At 37.0% G+C, this 19,783-nt stretch overlaps 1 protein-coding gene across 1 annotated transcript in view; it reads right to left on the bottom strand.

Annotated features, from left to right (window-relative positions):
• Nucleotides 1–4,677: 4,677 nt before the first annotated feature.
• The window catches only part of FREM2 (FRAS1 related extracellular matrix 2), a 180,176-nt gene continuing 165,070 nt past the window's right edge, over nucleotides 4,678–19,783 (bottom strand). The window contains exons 17-24 of the mRNA XM_015120958.3: nucleotides 16,301–16,493; nucleotides 14,647–14,751; nucleotides 13,082–13,209; nucleotides 12,849–12,983; nucleotides 11,991–12,117; nucleotides 10,914–11,101; nucleotides 10,254–10,400; nucleotides 4,678–8,933 (exon numbers count right to left, since the gene is read on the bottom strand). Of these exons, the coding sequence (XP_014976444.3) occupies nucleotides 8,430–8,933; nucleotides 10,254–10,400; nucleotides 10,914–11,101; nucleotides 11,991–12,117; nucleotides 12,849–12,983; nucleotides 13,082–13,209; nucleotides 14,647–14,751; nucleotides 16,301–16,493 (1,527 nt within the window). The 3' untranslated portion in view covers nucleotides 4,678–8,429. The remainder of the gene's footprint in view (nucleotides 8,934–10,253; nucleotides 10,401–10,913; nucleotides 11,102–11,990; nucleotides 12,118–12,848; nucleotides 12,984–13,081; nucleotides 13,210–14,646; nucleotides 14,752–16,300; nucleotides 16,494–19,783) is intronic.

Genomic DNA, 19,783 nt, shown 5'->3' with positions numbered 1-19,783 from the left:
TACCCATGCTTTCCCCAGCTCCTCCTGCCACCTGACCAATCCTGAGGCTTCTCCATATGGCCCTCCATGGTGCAGTGTGCCTCCTCCTCTTGCGATCTGTGAGTATAACATGTTGTGTTTTTAATGGCGATCTTCTCCTCATCTGCTGGCATTGTCATACTCATATAATAATACAATCTACATTTAAAAACACCAAATTATGAGCCTGGGGTCTTCATCTCCATGGATGGGGCTACTTTTTTCCAATTATCTACACAGACGAGGCACCTGTTTTAATGTACACACAAGTGTCTGTAAAAATAACACAGTATGTGGATCATACCAACAGAAAATCATAATGTTATAAAGAAATCTTCTTTGATTCTGGTCACTGCCTTTGGGGTCTTCTTTTATGACACTAGGGAATTACCAGTACCTCACAATTTAGTGGTCTCTCTTTAAGCCAAGTGGTGGTAGTGGTGGTGTGGAGGGACATGGGAGTCCCATCCTCATCAAACACGTTTGAATCATATCAGGCCATAGCTATGGTGTGTTCTCACGGAGCCTAGATGTGTCTAACTCACTGTCTTTGGAATGGTATCAACTCTGTGGAACACTTGAGGAAATATGCTCACTTCTTTTTTGCGTATAGCCCTTTCAAACATTTTCCCCTGATAGCCACTATGAATGCTTCTGACCTGCCCCAGTTTCCTTTAGATTTAATCATGTGCTGTTCAATAACTTTCTCCACCACCCTTTGCCACTTTGCAGTTAGTCACATTTAAATTACTAGGATGCCATCTGAACACCCTGGAATGCTCTTTGGGCTGTTGGGAGTAAGACTTTCAAAGATGACTGTCAAGGTTTTTAGAGGGAAGTTTACTGGCTTGGTTGAAGGGTAGGGAGGAATCAATAGGGTGTAGTCCCAGATCGCCCTGCCTCTGTTCCTGATGAGTCTGTTTTCCTAGTCAGGTTTACCTTGACCAAGTCTGGTTTGTGGGTTTTCCCTTAAATTGGGTGCCTCTGGGTGTGGCTTTTTCTCTCACTGTCAATATTCTTAGGGACTAAATCATGACTCTTGCCTTCTCTGGTTCCCTTCCTCAGACTTCCTGAAGGCCAGGCCCTGTCCCTAGCAGCTTGGATATTTCTTCACCACACCAGCTAATCACCCCAGAACTAGGTACAAGACAACTAGAGACTGTCCCTATGCCCTAGAGACTGCTGAAAGTATTCAAACTAGCCAATCTTAAACCAGTTTATCCTGCCTCATGACTCCTGCCTCAGACACCACAATGAAAGGTCTACCCATGTGTTTTTCTTCCATGGTGAAGATTGGTTGAGCTGCACTTTTCTGTTACAGTGTCAAACTTGCTCTTACAACATAGATGTTTTTCTCTCCCCAGTCTTGAAAGTTCTGGAAGATCTTTGACATAGCAATTATTTTTCTTCCACTTCACCTTCTTTTTTGTATTTGGTACTTTTCTTGGGATATTCTTCAATGTCTTAAACAAGCTGTCTTGGCATTTCCTTTTGGTATTAAACAATGGTGGCCTCATGTTAAAAATCTGACCTCATAACAAATCAATTGATAATTAACTTTGGTGACAAGACTACGTTGGTAGTAAAGACCAGATTAGTTAATTCATCCTCATCAGTGCACTGGGCAGGATTTCCTAACTATATATAGCAAGGTCTAGTCACACTGCTTTCTGGGACAAAGAATTGGTCAGTCCAAATATGTTGTTTCCTTAAAATACGCATTGCCCCTGGTGAGCCTCTGGCTACACTCTTTATAACTAGTGGGCAGGCGCCAGGACCCTGAAGGTGGATTCTACTGGGGAGAGGCAAAGTTTTACCATCAGTAGGAGTGGCAGTGGGAGCACAGGTACCAGTCCAGAGAGCTAAGTTCAAGGCTCCAGAACCAGAATGAAAATAACTGACATTCATTGCAGACTATGGGAATCTGTGATTTTAGCATAAGAAATTAAGTTATAGAATGCACCAGAATAACTTGGCCATTTGAACATTTATATTCATATGGGCTTTATTTATATGAAACACTTGATATATTTTGAAGGAAAGCAAGTGTAGTTATGAAACACAAGTGGCAGCAAGACTTATGGTTGACATGAACTTATGACTGAATAGCTCCAAATTGTTTGCAAAATTAGATTCCCAGGAATAAACGTCAATGTCCACCAATATGTAGTAACTTAGTAAATATATGATAAAACTAGACCTTGAGAGTTTTTGAAAAATTCTCATGGGAAAATAAGAAAGGCTATTAAGTTCTGCAAATAATTCCATTACACACAGATATGTCACTCAGAGGCTAGATAAACATAAATTCACTTAGTGTTATGCAGGGCACTTGGGAAGGAAGCAGGCATGTAATACAATTATAAAACACAAAGCTCCTTGTCCAGGATAGAGTTTTCTTTTGTAGACAAACAGGCTTTAAAAATATCTTGACCAGCCAGGTGTGGTGGCTCACGCCACTGTAATTCCAGCACTTTGGGAGGTGGAGGTGGGTGGATCACCTGAGGTTGGGAATTTGAGATCAACCTGACCAACATAGAGAAACCCCGTCTCTACTAAAAATATAAAAATTAGCTGGGCGTGGTAGCGGGCACCTGTAATCCCAGCTACTCAGGAGATTGAGGCAGGAGAATCACTTGAACCCGGGAGGCGGAGGTTGTGGTGAACTGAGATTGTGCCATTGCACTCCAGCCTGGGCAACAAGAGCGAAACTCTGTCTCAAAAAAAAAAAAAAAATATATATATATATATATATATATATATATATGTATGTATGTATATGTGTATATATATGTATGTGTATATATGTGTGTGTATATATATGTATGTGTATATTCATGTGTGTGTGTGTATATATATCTTGCCAACAACTTGAATTTCAATTCCTGAAGTCACAGTGAAAGACTGATTTCTACTACTTTTTGTAATGTGCATAAATGTAGCTTTTACAGAAATTATCTTTTCTTCTTATTCAGTAGTTGCCTTTCTCTATTTTAAGTGATTTTTATTGTAATGCTCTTTACTTTTAATGCTAGCTTTTAAAAATTTACATTCTTATTTTTCTTCTTTCTGGAGGTGCAATACTGATAATTCTTTTCTGAGAGGATGATCCAAACATTGGGAAAAATAAATATCCATAGTAGAAATTCACTTAAACTGTGACAATCATGTAATCAGTGTAGGCAACATTTGGCATAGTAAAAGAACATTGTGCATTGAATAATTATAATTTTAAAAACTTCAATGCTGTTAACATTTTAACAATTTATTTCAGTTATTTAGTTCATTTTAAGGTATTCAGTCATCCAAAAGAACTGCATACATGTGATCTTTGACTTTTTATTCTTAATTAAACCATCAAAGTAACTTTTTTTACATCTTAAATGTCAACGTTGAACCTCCACTGAGAGAAAAATCAAGGCACAGATTGTCATCATTTTATTCAGTATGATGCTTTTGATCTTTTGCAGGAAGTTCTTTTCTCTTTCATCTGAAAGCCTTAAAATTTTACACAGAAGGGATACTGCACAAATGCTGTGTGGACTTACCAGCTTTCTGATGAATGAGGATGTTAATTACATGTTGAAAGTGGTAATGGTTTTGAAATGAAAAAGGGAGCATTATTGGAAGAATGAAAAATACATCTCAGAGAAAGAAACCTATAGTTCAACAAATAGAAAGAAAGAAAGAAAGAAAGAAAGAAAGAGAGAGAGAGAAAGAAAAGCAAAAGTAGGTGTCCTGGCTGGACCAGCTTTGTTGTTGTCAATTGGTCTTTAGCAAAACAAAATATTGAAAAAACACAGAGCAAACAAATACCAGGGGAAAGAAATTAAATGTGCTTGAAAGATAGGGAAGAAAGATGCTGAACATCTAAGGAACTATTACTGCTGTTTAAAAGTTTGCAAATTTAATGTTCTGATTTTTCTCCTAATAAAATAAATGGAGACATTACTATATTTTATCAACATTAGTTCAGAGAGAGTCAGTTTTCTTTCCTTACAAAGTTTTTGATGTACTCTTCCTGGTGGAAACTACAGAAAAATATCATGTCCTTCTATTTTAAAATGTTTTATCAAAATAGTTACCAAAATCTCAAAGCGTTTTGTTTCTTAGTATCAAAATATATGGAAAAGGGGAGAAATCGACATTAAGGGATAATTTGAACCTATATATAATGTTTCCTTAAAAATTAAATGTTATTACCATGCAATACTGCAATCAATTCTAGGAAAATACCTCCGGGAAATATATTAACCTCGGAACTAATGTTAAAGAAGCTCCCATGTTTTCACAAATGAGCTTTCTGCTGATCTTTTTGTAAAACTTCATAGAAACTATTTCAGTTAAAATTATGCCTTTAGTGTTATCTCTTTCCTAGAAATGAGAGGTTTGGTTATTTTATATCTGTGTGTGTGCATGTGTGGCTGGGATAGCACTGGGATTTACAGTTTCCTGCTAAATTACATATTTCTGAACCTTGGTAAATTGAACGGGTTGAACATGTGGGTCCCATTTATTTGCCATACTTTAGTGAAGACACTTGTTTTCACCCTTTCATTACTGCTGTCATGTCTAGAAACATGAGTTTTAAAGAATGGCAATGTGCTTGTTTTCTGATTAATACAATTATGAAAATTTCAAATTTGTAAAACATTTACATTTTTAAACATATTATTTTCTTTACTTACTAAAGGACCGAATTGGATTCCAAGTTAATACTAAATAAGTATTTTCAAAAAGCAGAAATAAAATATCCAACTTTTAAAATCTAAATGTCATTATATTTAGCTCTATTATCGGTACTTTAAATAATTTTTAACCTGTGAATATTTTAACTCTCAGCATTGAGATGTATAAGGAAAAGCTCTCTGTGATATTTATAGAGGTCCATTTACATTTTTAATGTTGACTTTGGAGTTGGTACACTGGAAAAGAATTAGAGGTAAGATGACTTGATAAAGACACTTTTTTGCTGCTTACAGAACTAAATCCCTTCATATTGAGCCTAGCGTTGGTCCTTCTTATCATAAATGCTATGCAGTGACTTTGCAGCAGGATGTTAGCTGACCTTCATGCATATTGTTCAAACATTGTGGATTCTTCTGAGAGGGTGGACTTCAGAAGGTGCTAATGCTGCTAACGAGTTGGAAGAAGAGTTTATGTGCTATCTGTTATTCTTGGAATAAAGTGGGCCTATCTTTTACTAAGAGGAAAAGAATATGCAGGGCCACCCACAGCTCTCCAAGTCACTCCCCCAGTGAGGCTTTGCGAAGGTCAATTTTGTTAAGTTACTGGTTTGAATCATTTTGTATAAATCTGTCATCAGAATGACCCATAACATGTAGGGCTCTTTTAGATAAACAAGAGTGGAGTCTGCTGTTGTTATTCTAGAAAGATTTTTTAATTGTGGTTCACGGATATGACTGTTTTGGTTTCGGTTCAGGAGAGAATCTAATGCAAATCCTGCCATGTTAGTCCAAATAAAGAGCTGCATTCAGTTATAGCCTTCCCAAGGACAGAAAGTGGAGCTTGGTTTCTATGCATTCTCTCAGAATAGCCAATCCTAGGTGAGCATCAGTAAATGTTAACTAAGGGGCAAAAATGGGAATAAATAAGATCATCATTAAAATATATATTTCAGTGCTTCATGATTCATATGCTTAGGAGAGCCGCTAGTATAATATTTATTTTTGGTTTTATTTTTACTATATAGCATCAACAAGACCTTGATTGGAGTCAGAAGCCACTGAGTATCTGAGGAGCTATTACTGCTATATCCTGTTCTCTGTGGGAAGTTATTTTATGTGTTTGTTCTGATAGTACCAGGAAAGTTCTCCAAAAACAAAATGCAAACATAAGGTCTATTTTATTTAACAAAAAATTTACCATATTCTTCCCACTAAAAAGAGTTTCAAAAAACAATTAATGTATATTAAATTACATATTTAGTAAATAGATATTAAGAAAAATAATGCAAAATCCCAAGTACTTTATATTTTAAAAAGCTGTATCTGCCTATTTCCCACAGACTCTCTCTTTTCAAGGGAATAAAGGGAAGGAAAAAGGGAGAGAGGGGAGTAAGAGAATAGAGGACAGAGAAGGATAAATATTTGGTAGGATAGGATAGAAATGTTCTGTATTTTATAAGCTCTCCAATTTATATACAGTAGCCTCATTAGAATATGCATTGTAGAGTCAAATTTGGTATAAAACCAGCCTGACCCAAAGGCTCAAAACAAACATCTTACAGTAACGCTTCACCGATTGCTGTATTCATTGACAGACTCCAAAATTGCACAACAGGCTCGGAAGCTGCTAACTACTAAAATATCAGCAAGTCGATTGAGTATACTTGCTCTAACAGTCTACATCAATTGAACCCAATGGTAAGTTGTGAAAAGTCCACGCACCATTTGAAGTTCCCTAATTCACATTCATTCCCATAAAAATTACGAGGTAACCAAAGAAGTAGCTAAGCATCTGCCAGAAGGTAAAGCAAAGGAAAGGGGAATGATTAAGAAATTACCACTATTTATCTTGCTAAATAAACTCCTGGGCTACACAGAACTTTCTGTTTGTATAAGCCGTTAGTGGGACTTTTGAGATGTAGGTGATATTTTTGTAAATTCCCCAATGAAAGGATACTACAGTCTATTTTTAAAAGACTGAATATGAAGTGCAGAGCTGCCTAAAAGAAAGGCAACTATTGGACACATTACCTCTCTCTCAGTATCAGTGTTGCTTCCTTATCTTGATCAAGAAATGGTTGATACTACAGACACCAAATTAAGATGTGCACATCTGATCTGAGAAGTTTGCCTTTTAAAAATCTGCAGTGACCAAGATGTCCAGTGTGGCCAGCTTATGGCTAGAAGTGAAAGGGGATTCTAACCAGCAATTGAAGGATAATCTGTAGGCATTATTCTTTTTTCCTGACCTTACTTTTCTTTGAAACATGTTTACTAGCTCTTGGAAAGCTGAAGTTTTCCTTTTCTAAGCAAAATGTCTGCCATTTGGTAACAAACACATTGATGCAGAAAGGCAATGAGAGGCTTGCCAAGGAAGCTCACTCAAGTTCCTTGGATTTGTGAGGTGAATGGTAAGCACTGTTACAAATGATATTTTTAAACACTCAGAGGGACCACATTGTACCAGTTCACTGAACTGGGGATGCCAGAGTGATGCCTTCTGGAATCAAAGAAAAATATGATCAATGATTCTGGCCACCTCCAAGACCACTTCTGGAATGACAGTTGCAGAGAGTCCCATCGTTTGGACCAGACGCTGAAGAGAAAGTTAATTAAATGTCCTATAGTCAATTTAAGTTCTAAATGTTATTGTGTGATTATGCTACTCTGAGGGATAACCTCATCTGTCATCTGTCAAAATGTTCTTTTCTTCTATAAAGTATGTATAAGAGGCACTCTGACTATACACATTATATTAATCCATACCACTTTCTCCCTTCAATATTTGTAATCATGTTTCTCATGATCATTTATGGGTTCAATACTGCAAACATCTAGGTTCAGTTCTTAGAGAACATTGTCTTGTAGTGACTCTAATGCTATGGCATTTATTCATCACCAAAATGTCACCAACCTTCTAATTTCCCACAAATGTTGAGCACCAATAAGGTATATTACCATGCAAGAGCTCTGCCATTACTCACTATATGCCCAAACAGAGCAGTATCTCTTAAAAATCTCTTCCAGAATTAACATATTCTTTGGTTTAATTTAAAATTAAATACGCAAACAAAACAAGGAGAGTCTGATGAGAATGAGAAGCAATTCAAATTCAAGTGAGTGAACTTCCTTCCCTCGATCTTTCCTTCCACTGTCTCCCAAGTAGTGGATCAGTTGATTTGTGGGTTGAGCCACCCCTGGTCACAATGCTACGCTGTCTTCACCTATTTGAAAACTTGTCATAATAAACAGTGTGTTCACCAGTTTTCCAGACTAGCAAGGAAAACCTTTCTAGTAATAATCTGTTATACAATGAATAAACAATGTGATAATTGCACCTTCAATATTCACACTGAAATAGCAACAGTAGACTCCTCTTATACTTGTAAGAGAGTCTGTTAGCACCTTTTAATACATTTATCTCCACTGCATAGAGAATATGTCTAAAATGAGGAGTACATTCCTCACCATCTATCCATGGCTCTGTGTACATGTGAGTACATTGTTGCTGCCTTCGGGGCAAGAGGAAAGATGTCTTAATTTGTCCTTTGATGCATAAAAGAGTATGGAGAATTCAAATCAAAGTACATTAGTACAGTCATATTCTCTGAGCAGCTTCATCACAGACATCCTCCATCCTCTATGGTTTACCAGAAGCAGTTAGGGTTCCATGGTGATCTTTTCCGACGCACTTAAGGAAAAGGTGAATTCTACCTGCGGTCATCAAACTTCTGAGCTGTCATTGTGATGGCTCTGTGGGGGCACCATGGGCTCGCTGCTGCTGGAGCCCTTCGGGGCCTCCTTCCCCCTGAAACTTTCCTTGCCCCTGCACATCAGCACTGCAATGACAGTGAGGCAGATGGTGAGTAACCCTACCACGGCGCCTCCCACCACAGTGACCAGGCTGACTGCAGAGCTGGGGCTGTCGATCTCCCGGGGGAGGATGCCATCCGGAGGTACTCTCCCCTGGGGGATCTGCCTCTTGGTGCGGTCCAGGGCAATGTGCTGGATGTTTGTTCCCCGATTGTTTTCAGCACCAATCTCCCACGCCAGTGAGGGTGTGCTCCTGATCTCTCTCTTCTTCCGGCTGTTGGTGGTGGCTTGGGGCTTTCCTTGACTCACCAGAGAATGGTACTCCACGCTTCTTTTGCCAATACCTCGATTGGCATTGTCTTTTGATCTCACTGTATAGATCGTATGTATATACCATTCTCGGCCCAGAGCGACCTAGAAAGCACAACTCTATTTGTTAGGAGATACTAGATACCATATCAACCTAATTCACCACTCTTTGCAAGAGAAATTAATGGCAGAGATATTAATAAATGATGATTTATTTTAGTCTGCAGAATTAACTTACTTAATAATTTTGAACGAGTACTAGGTGCAAGGCTCTGTGCAAAGCACTGTATGATACATTCCATGCAACTCTTAAGGGAGTGAATATTTGGTACTTGTTGTCATAGAATGGGAGAGTTCTAAAGACCTATTAATAGGTTATAGAGTCTAGTGTATTCATTAAAAAAAATGAGTAAATAAGAATATACAGCAGCTAACTGAGTTGCCCAATGTTACTCAACTAGTTAGTGGCAGAGGCAGGACTATAGCTCAAATCTTCTGAACCTCGGGACTCATTTCACCGTGTCTTGCTGCTTATTGCATAAAAGACCATAGGGGAAAAAAAATCAATTTTCAAGCTTTTCTGGGGCTTTGGAAAAGGATGAATTTCCTGATGAGTCTTTGAAGCATGAAGGATTTAGAGAGGTCAGATGCTTTGAGATTTAATGGCAAGAATAAAAATAAAACATATCATACTTCAACTTCTTGTTTGAAAAGATTCGGAATAACAAACACGCTTTCTTAAGATTCCTTCCTCAGGTTGAATGAAAATAACACATTTCTCCAGGCCGTCCTGTCGGGTTAATTTTCAGTAAATATCCTAAAGGGTGCACTTGCTCTGACAGAGATTTACAGCGTAAGCACATCTTGAAATTTGTGGCATTTGTCTGCTCAGTGTTGTGGTGGCTGCCTGTGTCCCCATCCACCTTTGATCCCTGAGTCAGGAGTTTGTATCTTGGTTTCTGAAATCCTTGAGAGTGGAGCCGTACACAATTGCTTTCCTGAGTTCAGCAGTTCACACAAGATCACTCTAATTAAGATGTGCGTGAAAAGTTAGCAGGAAGGATGTTTTGAATAAGAAGAGCAGATTACTCAACTGTCAGACACAGATTTACATTCTGGGCTAAATAAGACTCTTCATTACACATAGTCTTAAAATAATATTAATACATTAATAAAAGTGATAAAAGCTATGAAAGCCAGATCTATTGCTAACAAAAATAATAAAAGCTGGGTTTATGGAGTACTCACCATATGCCCAGTAAGTGGCTATGTAGTTTCTATGCCATATCTTGTTCAATGTTCCTGTTAACTGTATGCAATATTAACATTACTGCTATTTACATATGAGACATCTGAGGCATATAAATGTTCCGTAACTTGCATGTGGGTACATAGCCATTACAAATGAGTTTGTTTTTGGCCTACCTGAAAGAGTGGTGTTGAGTCGACTTTAAATCCATCAGATCCAGGCTGATTCACTAAGAGAATGGCTTCGGGGTCATCCACTGCTAGTTTGGCATTAAATAGGACATTTCCAAAACTGGTCGCTTGTGTCTCTGGCTGAGCTTTGTCCTTTAAGCAGTAAGGAAAGTGGTGATTGCTGTAGATAATGCCAGCTTTTGCCAGGACAGCATGTTTCCCTATTTGTTTTGTGCAAGTACAAATTACTATAAAATGTCACCATTTGGTTTACAAAAAATGATCATTTTGTTTGTTTTTCTATTTTTTTTTTTTTTTTTAAGAGATGGGAACCTTCTCTGTCACCCAGGCCAGAGTGCAGTAGCATGATCATAGATTGAACTTCCTGACTTAAGCAAGCTTCCCACCTCAGCCTCCCAAGTAACTGGGACTCCAGGCATGTGCCACGATGCCCGGCTTTTTAAAAATTTTTTGTAGAGATGGGGTCTCACTATGTTGTCCAGGCTGGTCTTGAAATCCTGGCTTCAAGTGATCCTTCCATCTTGGCCTCCCAAAGTGCTGAGACTGTAGTATGGCTGCTGTGCCCAGCCTGGTTTTTAAATATAAGACAAGGAGGCTGAACTTTGAAAAATCTGTCTAGCTCATTGTTTGGGTCAAAGCACTTACCACAATTTTAAATCTATATAAGAGTGAAGGAGAGTCGGCTAAGCAGCCATATTCTGCATTAGTTGGACTATATTTGGGAACATAGCCATCAGCTCCAGTGCACAGAAACACCTTCTCAATGCTGCAGTAAAAGGAGTCACCCAGGTTCTGGACAGGATCCACCATGACACGACCGTAAATTATATCACCTGAATTAGAGATGTGGAAATGTTATTTCTGTTATGTGGTAAGGTGTATCAATGTGACACTGTAAACAGGTTATGACAATGAGGACACAGAGATTATTTACTTGCCACTCTCATCTATTATCAAATGTTGAAGGCCTGTTTGTATGAGCTTCAAGATCTGGTGCATTCCCAGGCCTCAGGTAAGACCACTTTGCAGACTAACCACAAGTGACTAAAGATTTGTTGAGTCTCAGATGCTCAGCCATGAGTGGGAATAATTTCAAAGGTCTGGCCTATAATTTGACATTAATAATACCCCACTGTGGTTCAAGTCCAGTTTACAAAAATAAGTTGATAAGATATATACTGATACAATATGGAATAACACTAAGAAAGAAAGTATCAATAAAAAGTCTAATTAACTTTATTTGTTTCTGAAAGAGAGTTTAATGAAACCCCCTGGTGTTCGGTTATTTATTTCCTAACTATTATTGAACCCCTACCAGGCATGCCAGGTGTTTTTGCTAGGTATGTGTGCTAGGTGCTGAATACACACCATTGAGCAAGGCAGGCACAATCTTCACTTAAGAGGCATTTACAATCTCCTGTAGCTGCAGCATTTAAGTTTATGCAGGTTGAAAAAAACATTCAAGAAAATCATCTAGACTTGTGCCAAAAGTCACTTAGGTAAGACAGCTAGAGATTAGCTTCCTCAGAATAAAAAGATACCCAGTAACATATACCCAATTGCAATGACTTCCCACACCAGCTAGCATGAGTAAAGGCTCAGTTACATTCTCAAAACCATGAAAGAAGCTATAATTTCCCCCCTCAAACACAATCCCCAAAAAGCAAAGTGCAAAAGATATACATGACAAATAGAGTATCCCTTTCATTTGTAAAGTGATACCTTCTGCAAAAGCAATATCACTCTCTTGCCCGAATCCCATGGATCCATCAGACAACCAGAGACTCTTCTTAGAGAGCAGGTACATTTGGGTGTTCAAGCTAAACTCAGCAGCCACTGGATCACTGACCTAAAACCAAAGGCAAAAGTCCTTTCATGCATGGGTGGTTCTGATGGTGCGCTAACATACTGTTCACAGATTACACACATTCACTGTACACTGACTATAGAACACGAAGCACTGCACTGCAATTTTCACAAGCCACCTTAAAGAGCTGTAACATTGCTTTTGTCCTTGAGACGGCGAAACTGGTGGGGTCAAGTCATTTTTTGAATGGGACTAAATAGCATTGCTTGAGCTCATTTCCACTGGTTTATTGGGTATATAAAGGACTTGTAAATATCATTGTCAGTAGAAGGTCAATAGTATAAATTCTTGAAAAGAAGATGCCATCACATTTCTTATAGTACATAATGGCAATGAGGTACTTTGAGGTGGTTTGAGCTACAGGATTTCATTCTCTTTAGAGAAGAACAAGAAAAGAAAGGCAGAAGTGTGGGGAAAATTCTCAAATCTCCAAGACAGCAAACTTCGGGAAGAGACAAGATAAGATCAGATAAGAAAAAAAATAACCATTGCATACATTTAAACTCTGAATTTTACATCCTGTGCTAACAACAGATAAAGAGCAAATCTTTCCTCATTCTTTTATCCCTTGCTTCCTTAACTGTCTGATTTCTTTTCTTTTCAGCATGCAAGAATTAAAATTATTCATGTGTGGATACTTCTTTTTTTAACTATTAAATGAAAAACAAAGTGGGATTCTGCAAGTCATGAGATGATAATTCTATAAGCCACACCTGTTGGAATCGGATGTCAAGGTCAAAGGTGACAGGCTCTCTGGGGTTGCAGGTGACTGGCAGGCGGTATTCCTGATGTGATGGGGCGGTGCATGGCACCAGCTTCACAGTATAGGTGCCTGAGTAGTCACGTACCTTTGAGGAGAAGACATTGATATATTATATTTAAAAATCCGAGGTGTAATCAGACAGCAGCAGCAGCAGAAAATCAATGAAGAGTCTTAGTCACTTACGGCAAAGTCAGAGACAAAGCTCCACTGCTGTACTGGCTGGTTATACGTTGGTTCACTCCTTATGAGGTGGAGGGAAAATGTCAGGCCTGGATGATCAGCTGACATGATCACTGAGTTTGTAAAGGATGCTAGGAAAGTGCCAGTAATGAAAATAATGACATAGTGGTTCAATGAAGAGAGCATAACAGTTTAGAGTTTTTCAAAATACACTATCATACATTATTTGCTTCTGTTCTTATAAGAAGGCTGCAAAGCAGTCGTGGTTGGTATAATTATCCTCCTCTGGCAGATGAAGAAACTGGGCTGTGAGTGACTATGTGACTTTCCAAAGATCACACAGCTAGGATGGGACTTTCTGGTTCCCACGTCAGTGCTGTTTCTGCTCTATGGTTCTGTCAAAAGATAATTGCACAGAAACGCTCAGATTGTTCACAGCTACTTTCTGGGGAGTCAGAGCAGCACAATAAAGGGTGATGTGAAAGCATTTATTGTGCACCAAAGCTATGAGCTGAACTTAAAATAGTCTGTTAGTATCCACACAGCTGGGCAAACCCAATTTATGAATGGAGTCTAATTTTACTTAGATTGCCTGCCATCACGGCTACACAAAGATCCAGTTTATTAGAAAGGTAGGCACGTAGAAGAAAACTGTATAGACCAGAAAATCCTCATTTTCCAGAACTGTCAAATACAATAAAGCAAAATGATTTTTTTGGATTATTTCTTTCTTGTAGCTCAGTTCCATAAAAATACAAAGAAGCCTCTTTCTCTTCCTAATTTTTTAGCTCTATTCTCTTTTGTTAGAGTTCAAGCCCAGAAAAAGAAAGGATATAAAGATGTTAAGTGGACTATTTTCCCTTTCCCAATCTAACATAAGCTGGCAGAAAAATAGCTTATTTTTTATTTGACTCTCCATATTACTAACATGGAGACAGTCAAATAAAAAATAAGCTCTTTCTAGTGAAATGTCCCTTATTAAAAAAAAAAAAAAACAAATGAAGTTAGACGTGGCATTTTACCGACTGCTGCTTTATCTGCCTTATTGATATTCAAAGCACGGTGCATCACAGTTAGTAAAATTGCATAGCCAATACTTATTAAACATAATTAACATGTCCAAAACGTAAATATGAAAGTGAAGTACCTCTTCTGACCCTATTAAAAGGGTTTCTCACAGTACCTAGGAAAAAGCTGTGAAAAGAGAACGGCCTGCTGAATGAATCATCTGCAATTCAATTTGCACAATGGAAGCAAAGCAGAGAAAGAAATCATTATTCGTATGCTCTTTAAGGAAAACTTTACTTCAAATGAACTCAATAGGGTTTCCTTTTAATTTTACTCTTATTATTTTGCATTTTCTCTGAGAGTCTGCATAATGATAATTTTGTGGATTATAAGATGAAGCTGAACAATTATCAAGCCCTCATGGGGACAATCGAACATGTACAATTCATTTGAGATTAAGGGCTTCAGTGGTAACAGGGAAGCACGCTGAAATGTGTGAAGATGGAAAGTCTACCTCATTTTTGCGTGATGAGTGGTTGTTAAAAGATAACGGGGCTTACCGGGATGTGACAGCACAAATAAGCCATGGAACTGAGCCTCTGTCTTGAAGTGCACGGCCAAGCGCCCCTCATCACCGATGCGCATGCTGGTTGGATAGAGAGAGCCTATAATGGAAAGAGTACCAAGAATTACAATATATGTAGCCAGAGACCTCTTATATACAGATTCCTTCCAAAAAGTAATTCACGTTTGACTTGTCTTTAAGCATTCTGGGCAAAACGTATTATCAGAAGAATTCTGAATAATGGAGGCAGAAGTATCTTCATTTTCTTTTCTAAGCAGAAAAGGGAGCCAAAATGAATTGTTAAGTAACGTGAGTGAAGTCACTATGAAATACACAGATTAATTAAAATATATCAGTTTTTTTTTTAATCTGAATTTACAAAAATGAAGCTGTAAATTGAGAGGCATTACAAAATTGTCAAAATGATGGAGATTCGGACATGTAAATAGAAATAGGTTTGAGTTATCCAGAATTATTCCTAATTTTATAGACTTAAAGAAAGCTCTGAAGCTTTCCCAAGAAACTTCGCAGTTTGATAAAATTTGGCTCCAGAAATGAGAAGCAAACAAGAGATCCTATGTGGAGGTTGGGAACCACAGAAAAATCCTCATTAAGATTAACTTAAATATACATCTTCTAAAACAAGACATGGACTTAAAACATTTGAAATAATTTGGAATCATAACTCAGGGTGATCATATTACCTGTCACATAGCTGTAAAACAGACACTATTCAAAATGAAACAGGGAGAAAAAAAGACAACAACAAAATGAACAGAGCATAAACAGGTTTTAATCCGCTTAAGAGAGTAGATTTACATTTGAGGTGTACGATTAACTCTGTTTTCCTGCTGGCTGATAAAATGTAGTACTGGCATGACACTGCGGAGGTTTGTGGAATCAGAACAGTAATATATGTCTGAAAAACAAAAAGCATGCATCCTACTAATGGATTTATTAGATTGATGCTTGTGGACTTTGAACTGTTAGCCCAACATGGAGATTGAAACCAAGTTTTGCAAATGCTTGCAAACTCGAGCTAGTGGCATTCACAGAGTTTGCAGATGTTCGGCTAAAGTATCCCAGAGTAACCGAATTTTAAATCAGAAGGAGGTATTAGAAGTTTTGTCTATCATTCAGAAAAAATTAAGTCCCAGAAAGATTAAGCAATATGCTTGAGAGCTCACAGCTAGTTAGTTGTAGAGTCATCACTAGAATCCAGGCCACAATTTGTATTTAATTTAAATGCACCTTTTTTTTTCTGAAATAAAAATGTGTAACTTTTTCCCTTGGTCATTTCTTGTTTTTGTCAGGAGCTTCCTCTATCCATTTTCTAGAATCCAGAAAAATATATATGTTGCGTTATGTAACACATAAAAAATTAATCACTTAAAATAGATCGCAAGGACAAAATATGCATGAAATATATAAAGTTATATTTAATAATTCCATATTACACACAATTTAAAGCCCTAATATGATTTAAAGTTTTTTTGATGAAAAAGGTGAAATTATCTTATTATAGAATAGAAAAAGAAAATCTATTGAAAGTTGTTTGTACTACTTTTAGCAATGGCAAAAAAAAAATCCTCTTAAATAATTTAAATAGGTTACAAAACTATAGAGTGTTCCAAGTCTTCGGAACTCACCTTGAAGTTCAGCCTCTGGGGGGCTGCCAATTCCATCATTCCACAAGATGGCAGTGTCGTACACAAAAGTTAGACGAAGCTCTGACTTCAAGTCAAAATGCTGCCAGCCTCCTACCCCCACTGGGGAATGGAACACGTAGGAAACATACAGAGGGACTCGAAGGGTCACATAGGACTGCACTAGGTTTAGGACCTAAAACAATAAAATTACATCTATCAACACAACTCAGTGTTAACTAAATGAGCCTAATTTTGTACAAGCCATTTTCTCCTTTCGCTTAACTGAAGATTTTGAGTAATCACTGAGAAGAGGAAATGACAGCATTTTATAACACGGGTTTCCCCTCACTTAATTTTGGATCGATTAAATAGTTGTTACTAACTACCTTCATTGGCAACAAAGGATATGTACCAGAAATCCTCAAGACAGTGCATTATTTTGAGCATACTATACTTACAAAATCCTCTTCACTTTAGAGCAGTTTTATGAAGATAGTTTACATAACATATAATTCACCTATTTAAAGTAAACAATTCAATGGTTCTTAGTATATTCAAGGAGTTGTGCAACCAACACAATCAATTTTAGAAGATTTTCATCGCCTCCAAAAGGAAGCTTGTACTTATTGGCAGTCACCTCCTAATCCCTCCTCCCCGCCAGTCCCTGGAAACCACTAGGTCTTTATGTATTTGTCTATCCTGGACATTTCATATAAATGGAATCATACAAAATGTGGTCTTTTGTGATAGATTTCTTTCATTTAGCGTAATGTTTTCAAGGTGCATCCATGTTGGAGCACGTTTCAATACTTCATTCCCCTGTTACTGAATTGCATCCCATTGCATGCACGTATTACATTTCATTTATCTATTTTTCACTTCATGGCCATTTGGGTTGTTTCCAGTTTTTGGCTATTATAAAAAATGCTGCTATGAGCTACTTTTTTATTAAGGGACTATGAAACATAGATCTGGAAGCAAATATAGTTACTAATGATGTATAACATTTATAATATCTCAAGAGTAATTAGTTGAAATGAAGTGTCTTGCCTTGAATTTTATGTTTTCCTGTTTCTGGTATTTAGTAGATGGGTTGGGAATAGTGGAGGATAAACTAATATTTATTTATTGAGTACTTACCATATTTCAGAAACTGTACTAGTTTCTCAATAAACACTATTTAATATTTTCACTCTTCACCATAATTATATTTACATGTATGGATGGATAGTTGGATGGTCAGTGGATGACAGACAGAAAGAGAAGAAGATAAAATTAAGACTCTTAAAGGAAAAAGGCAAACGTCCCACAGTATTCTCGAAGCCTCCTGAATGGCTCGGACAAGATCAGAACTCAGCTTCTGGCCCATGTTTTTTCCTATTCTGTCATACTTCATCGTATTCCTAACAAAGATGAAGGCAGTCCTAAGGTCATCTAACAAAGGTTATCATATTTAATTCTCAAAATAGCTCTGCACGATAGTAGGACAAATACAACCAGCCTCTTCTACACAAGAGGAAAGGACTTAGGTCAGATCACACTCTATAGAAGTTTCAGTCAGGCTGTCTGATAATGGTCTAGTTCTTCCACACTGAGCTCACAACAAGAATCACAGGCGTAAGTTAGCAAATAATGTAAACCATGAGAACTATAATTTAGAACATTCTTATGAAGTTAAAAGTAAACTGCTCATGTCACAAAAATGATGACCTGAATCCCTAATAAAAATACATAGAAAAGAACCATCAACCAAACAAGTGATTTTATTTTTAACTGTATAGTATAGTAGCTAGCATTCCCTACTACCTGCTAGCCTGGCCAGCAGGAGAGGTGCTTTGCATTAAAAGTCCTCTGAGACAGTAGTTTCTATGGGCGGCTGTTATTATTTCATTGAGCCATTGATTTTGAAGTGCAGTGAAATGGACAGTGATTAAGTCAATCCATATGCCACTAGTCCTTAAGATTAATATTTTACCTTGCAATTTTAATAAACCATGATTTTAAAAAATAATTAGGCTTTAGGCATAGATTCCCAATTAAACTTTATAGGTGCTAAGAAGAATCTTTTCCAATATTATATTCTATCCATCAAATGTTACTGAGTATGCTATTTTGGAAGGAATTAGTAATATTCACTTCCTATGAATAAGTTACTTGGAGTACAGCTCCCCAACTAATTCTTGTTTGATTTTATTTGGTGTTGTGGTAAACTAGAGTTTGATCATTTTTGGACACAGAATCAGCCTTCCATTGCATTTTCTTCGTACCCAAGGCTAGGTCTTCTTTCTGTCTACTTAGAATCTCTACCTAGAGGAACTGGAGCCTAAATGAAGCTACCTTGACCATCTAGATCACCTACCTTCTTTAAAAGTGAAGAGTGCAAGGCAATCATTCTAACTTTTAGATGTCAACTTAAAAAGCACTTAATTTTCTTTCAGCCTATATCACAGGACTTTTCAAGGCATTTGTTTATACTGAAAGAAATATCTGTCAAATCTTAACGAAACTGAGACACAATGAGTGATTTCATATGTCCTTATTGCTGTTTGAAGTTTCTTCATCAAAAGCAAGCAATACTTTAAATTCCATATTTAAAAGGAAAGTGTAAAATGCAAATATCATGGAAAAAGTAACACACTGTCAAATTTATTTTACTACACACTAGGGTAAGTATATATCTTGCAAAATAATTTAGAGTGGCTTACATGTAAAAGAAAATCAGTGTACAAAGTATAAAACAGTGGGATGGAAAAATGACCTCTTAAGTATATTCCAGCCTCAAAGTTTCATATTCCTAAATCAAATACACAGTAAAAAAGAGGCATAATTATTCCTCAAAGCAACTAAGAAAAAAAATGTGTTTACTTTTCCAAAATTATGCTATGTCTTCTCATAAGTATATTATAATTTCATGTTTTAAGTGAAAACTATGATTGGGGTTGCGTTTCTATAGCTTATTCATGCACATTGAACAATGTTATCAGTCACTGTTTACCTTACAAATGGGAGAGTTAAGATTCTACGTTGCAAAACAGCAAGCCAGGACAATAAAAGGTCAAATGATCTGCAGTTTTCAATTATTTTAAAAAATTGGTTTCAAGAGAAAAGCTACCAAACTATTCGATAGTTCTAAGAACTTAATTTACCTTTAATAACCATTTTGCCTCTAAAGTGTTTTTTATTGTGTAAACAAACAACTTTAAATTTTGTTTACAAAATATGTGTCACACATAAAGGTAGAGTGGAATCATTAATTCATCTCTATTTTGCTTTTCTTGCTATTTATCTGTGTTTATATTTTAGAAACTAATAAAATCATTTTAGAGTCAACTATCATTAGAGAAATTCCAAACTTGTTTTTCTTGGCAAGTAAAATTCTTCACTTTTATGAGTGATGATCTGACTCCTTTGTTGCTCTGTAAACTTCTTGTCCGGTGTCCTCATGAGTACTTGGTATATTCCCTGGCACAGAGTAGGTGTTCA

Source organism: Macaca mulatta, chromosome 17 (genome assembly GCF_049350105.2).
Source record: "Macaca mulatta isolate MMU2019108-1 chromosome 17, T2T-MMU8v2.0, whole genome shotgun sequence".
Taxonomy (NCBI): domain Eukaryota; kingdom Metazoa; phylum Chordata; class Mammalia; order Primates; family Cercopithecidae; genus Macaca; species Macaca mulatta.
Note: the sequence above shows the minus strand (reverse complement) of the source record. Positions and strands in the feature narration are given on the sequence as shown.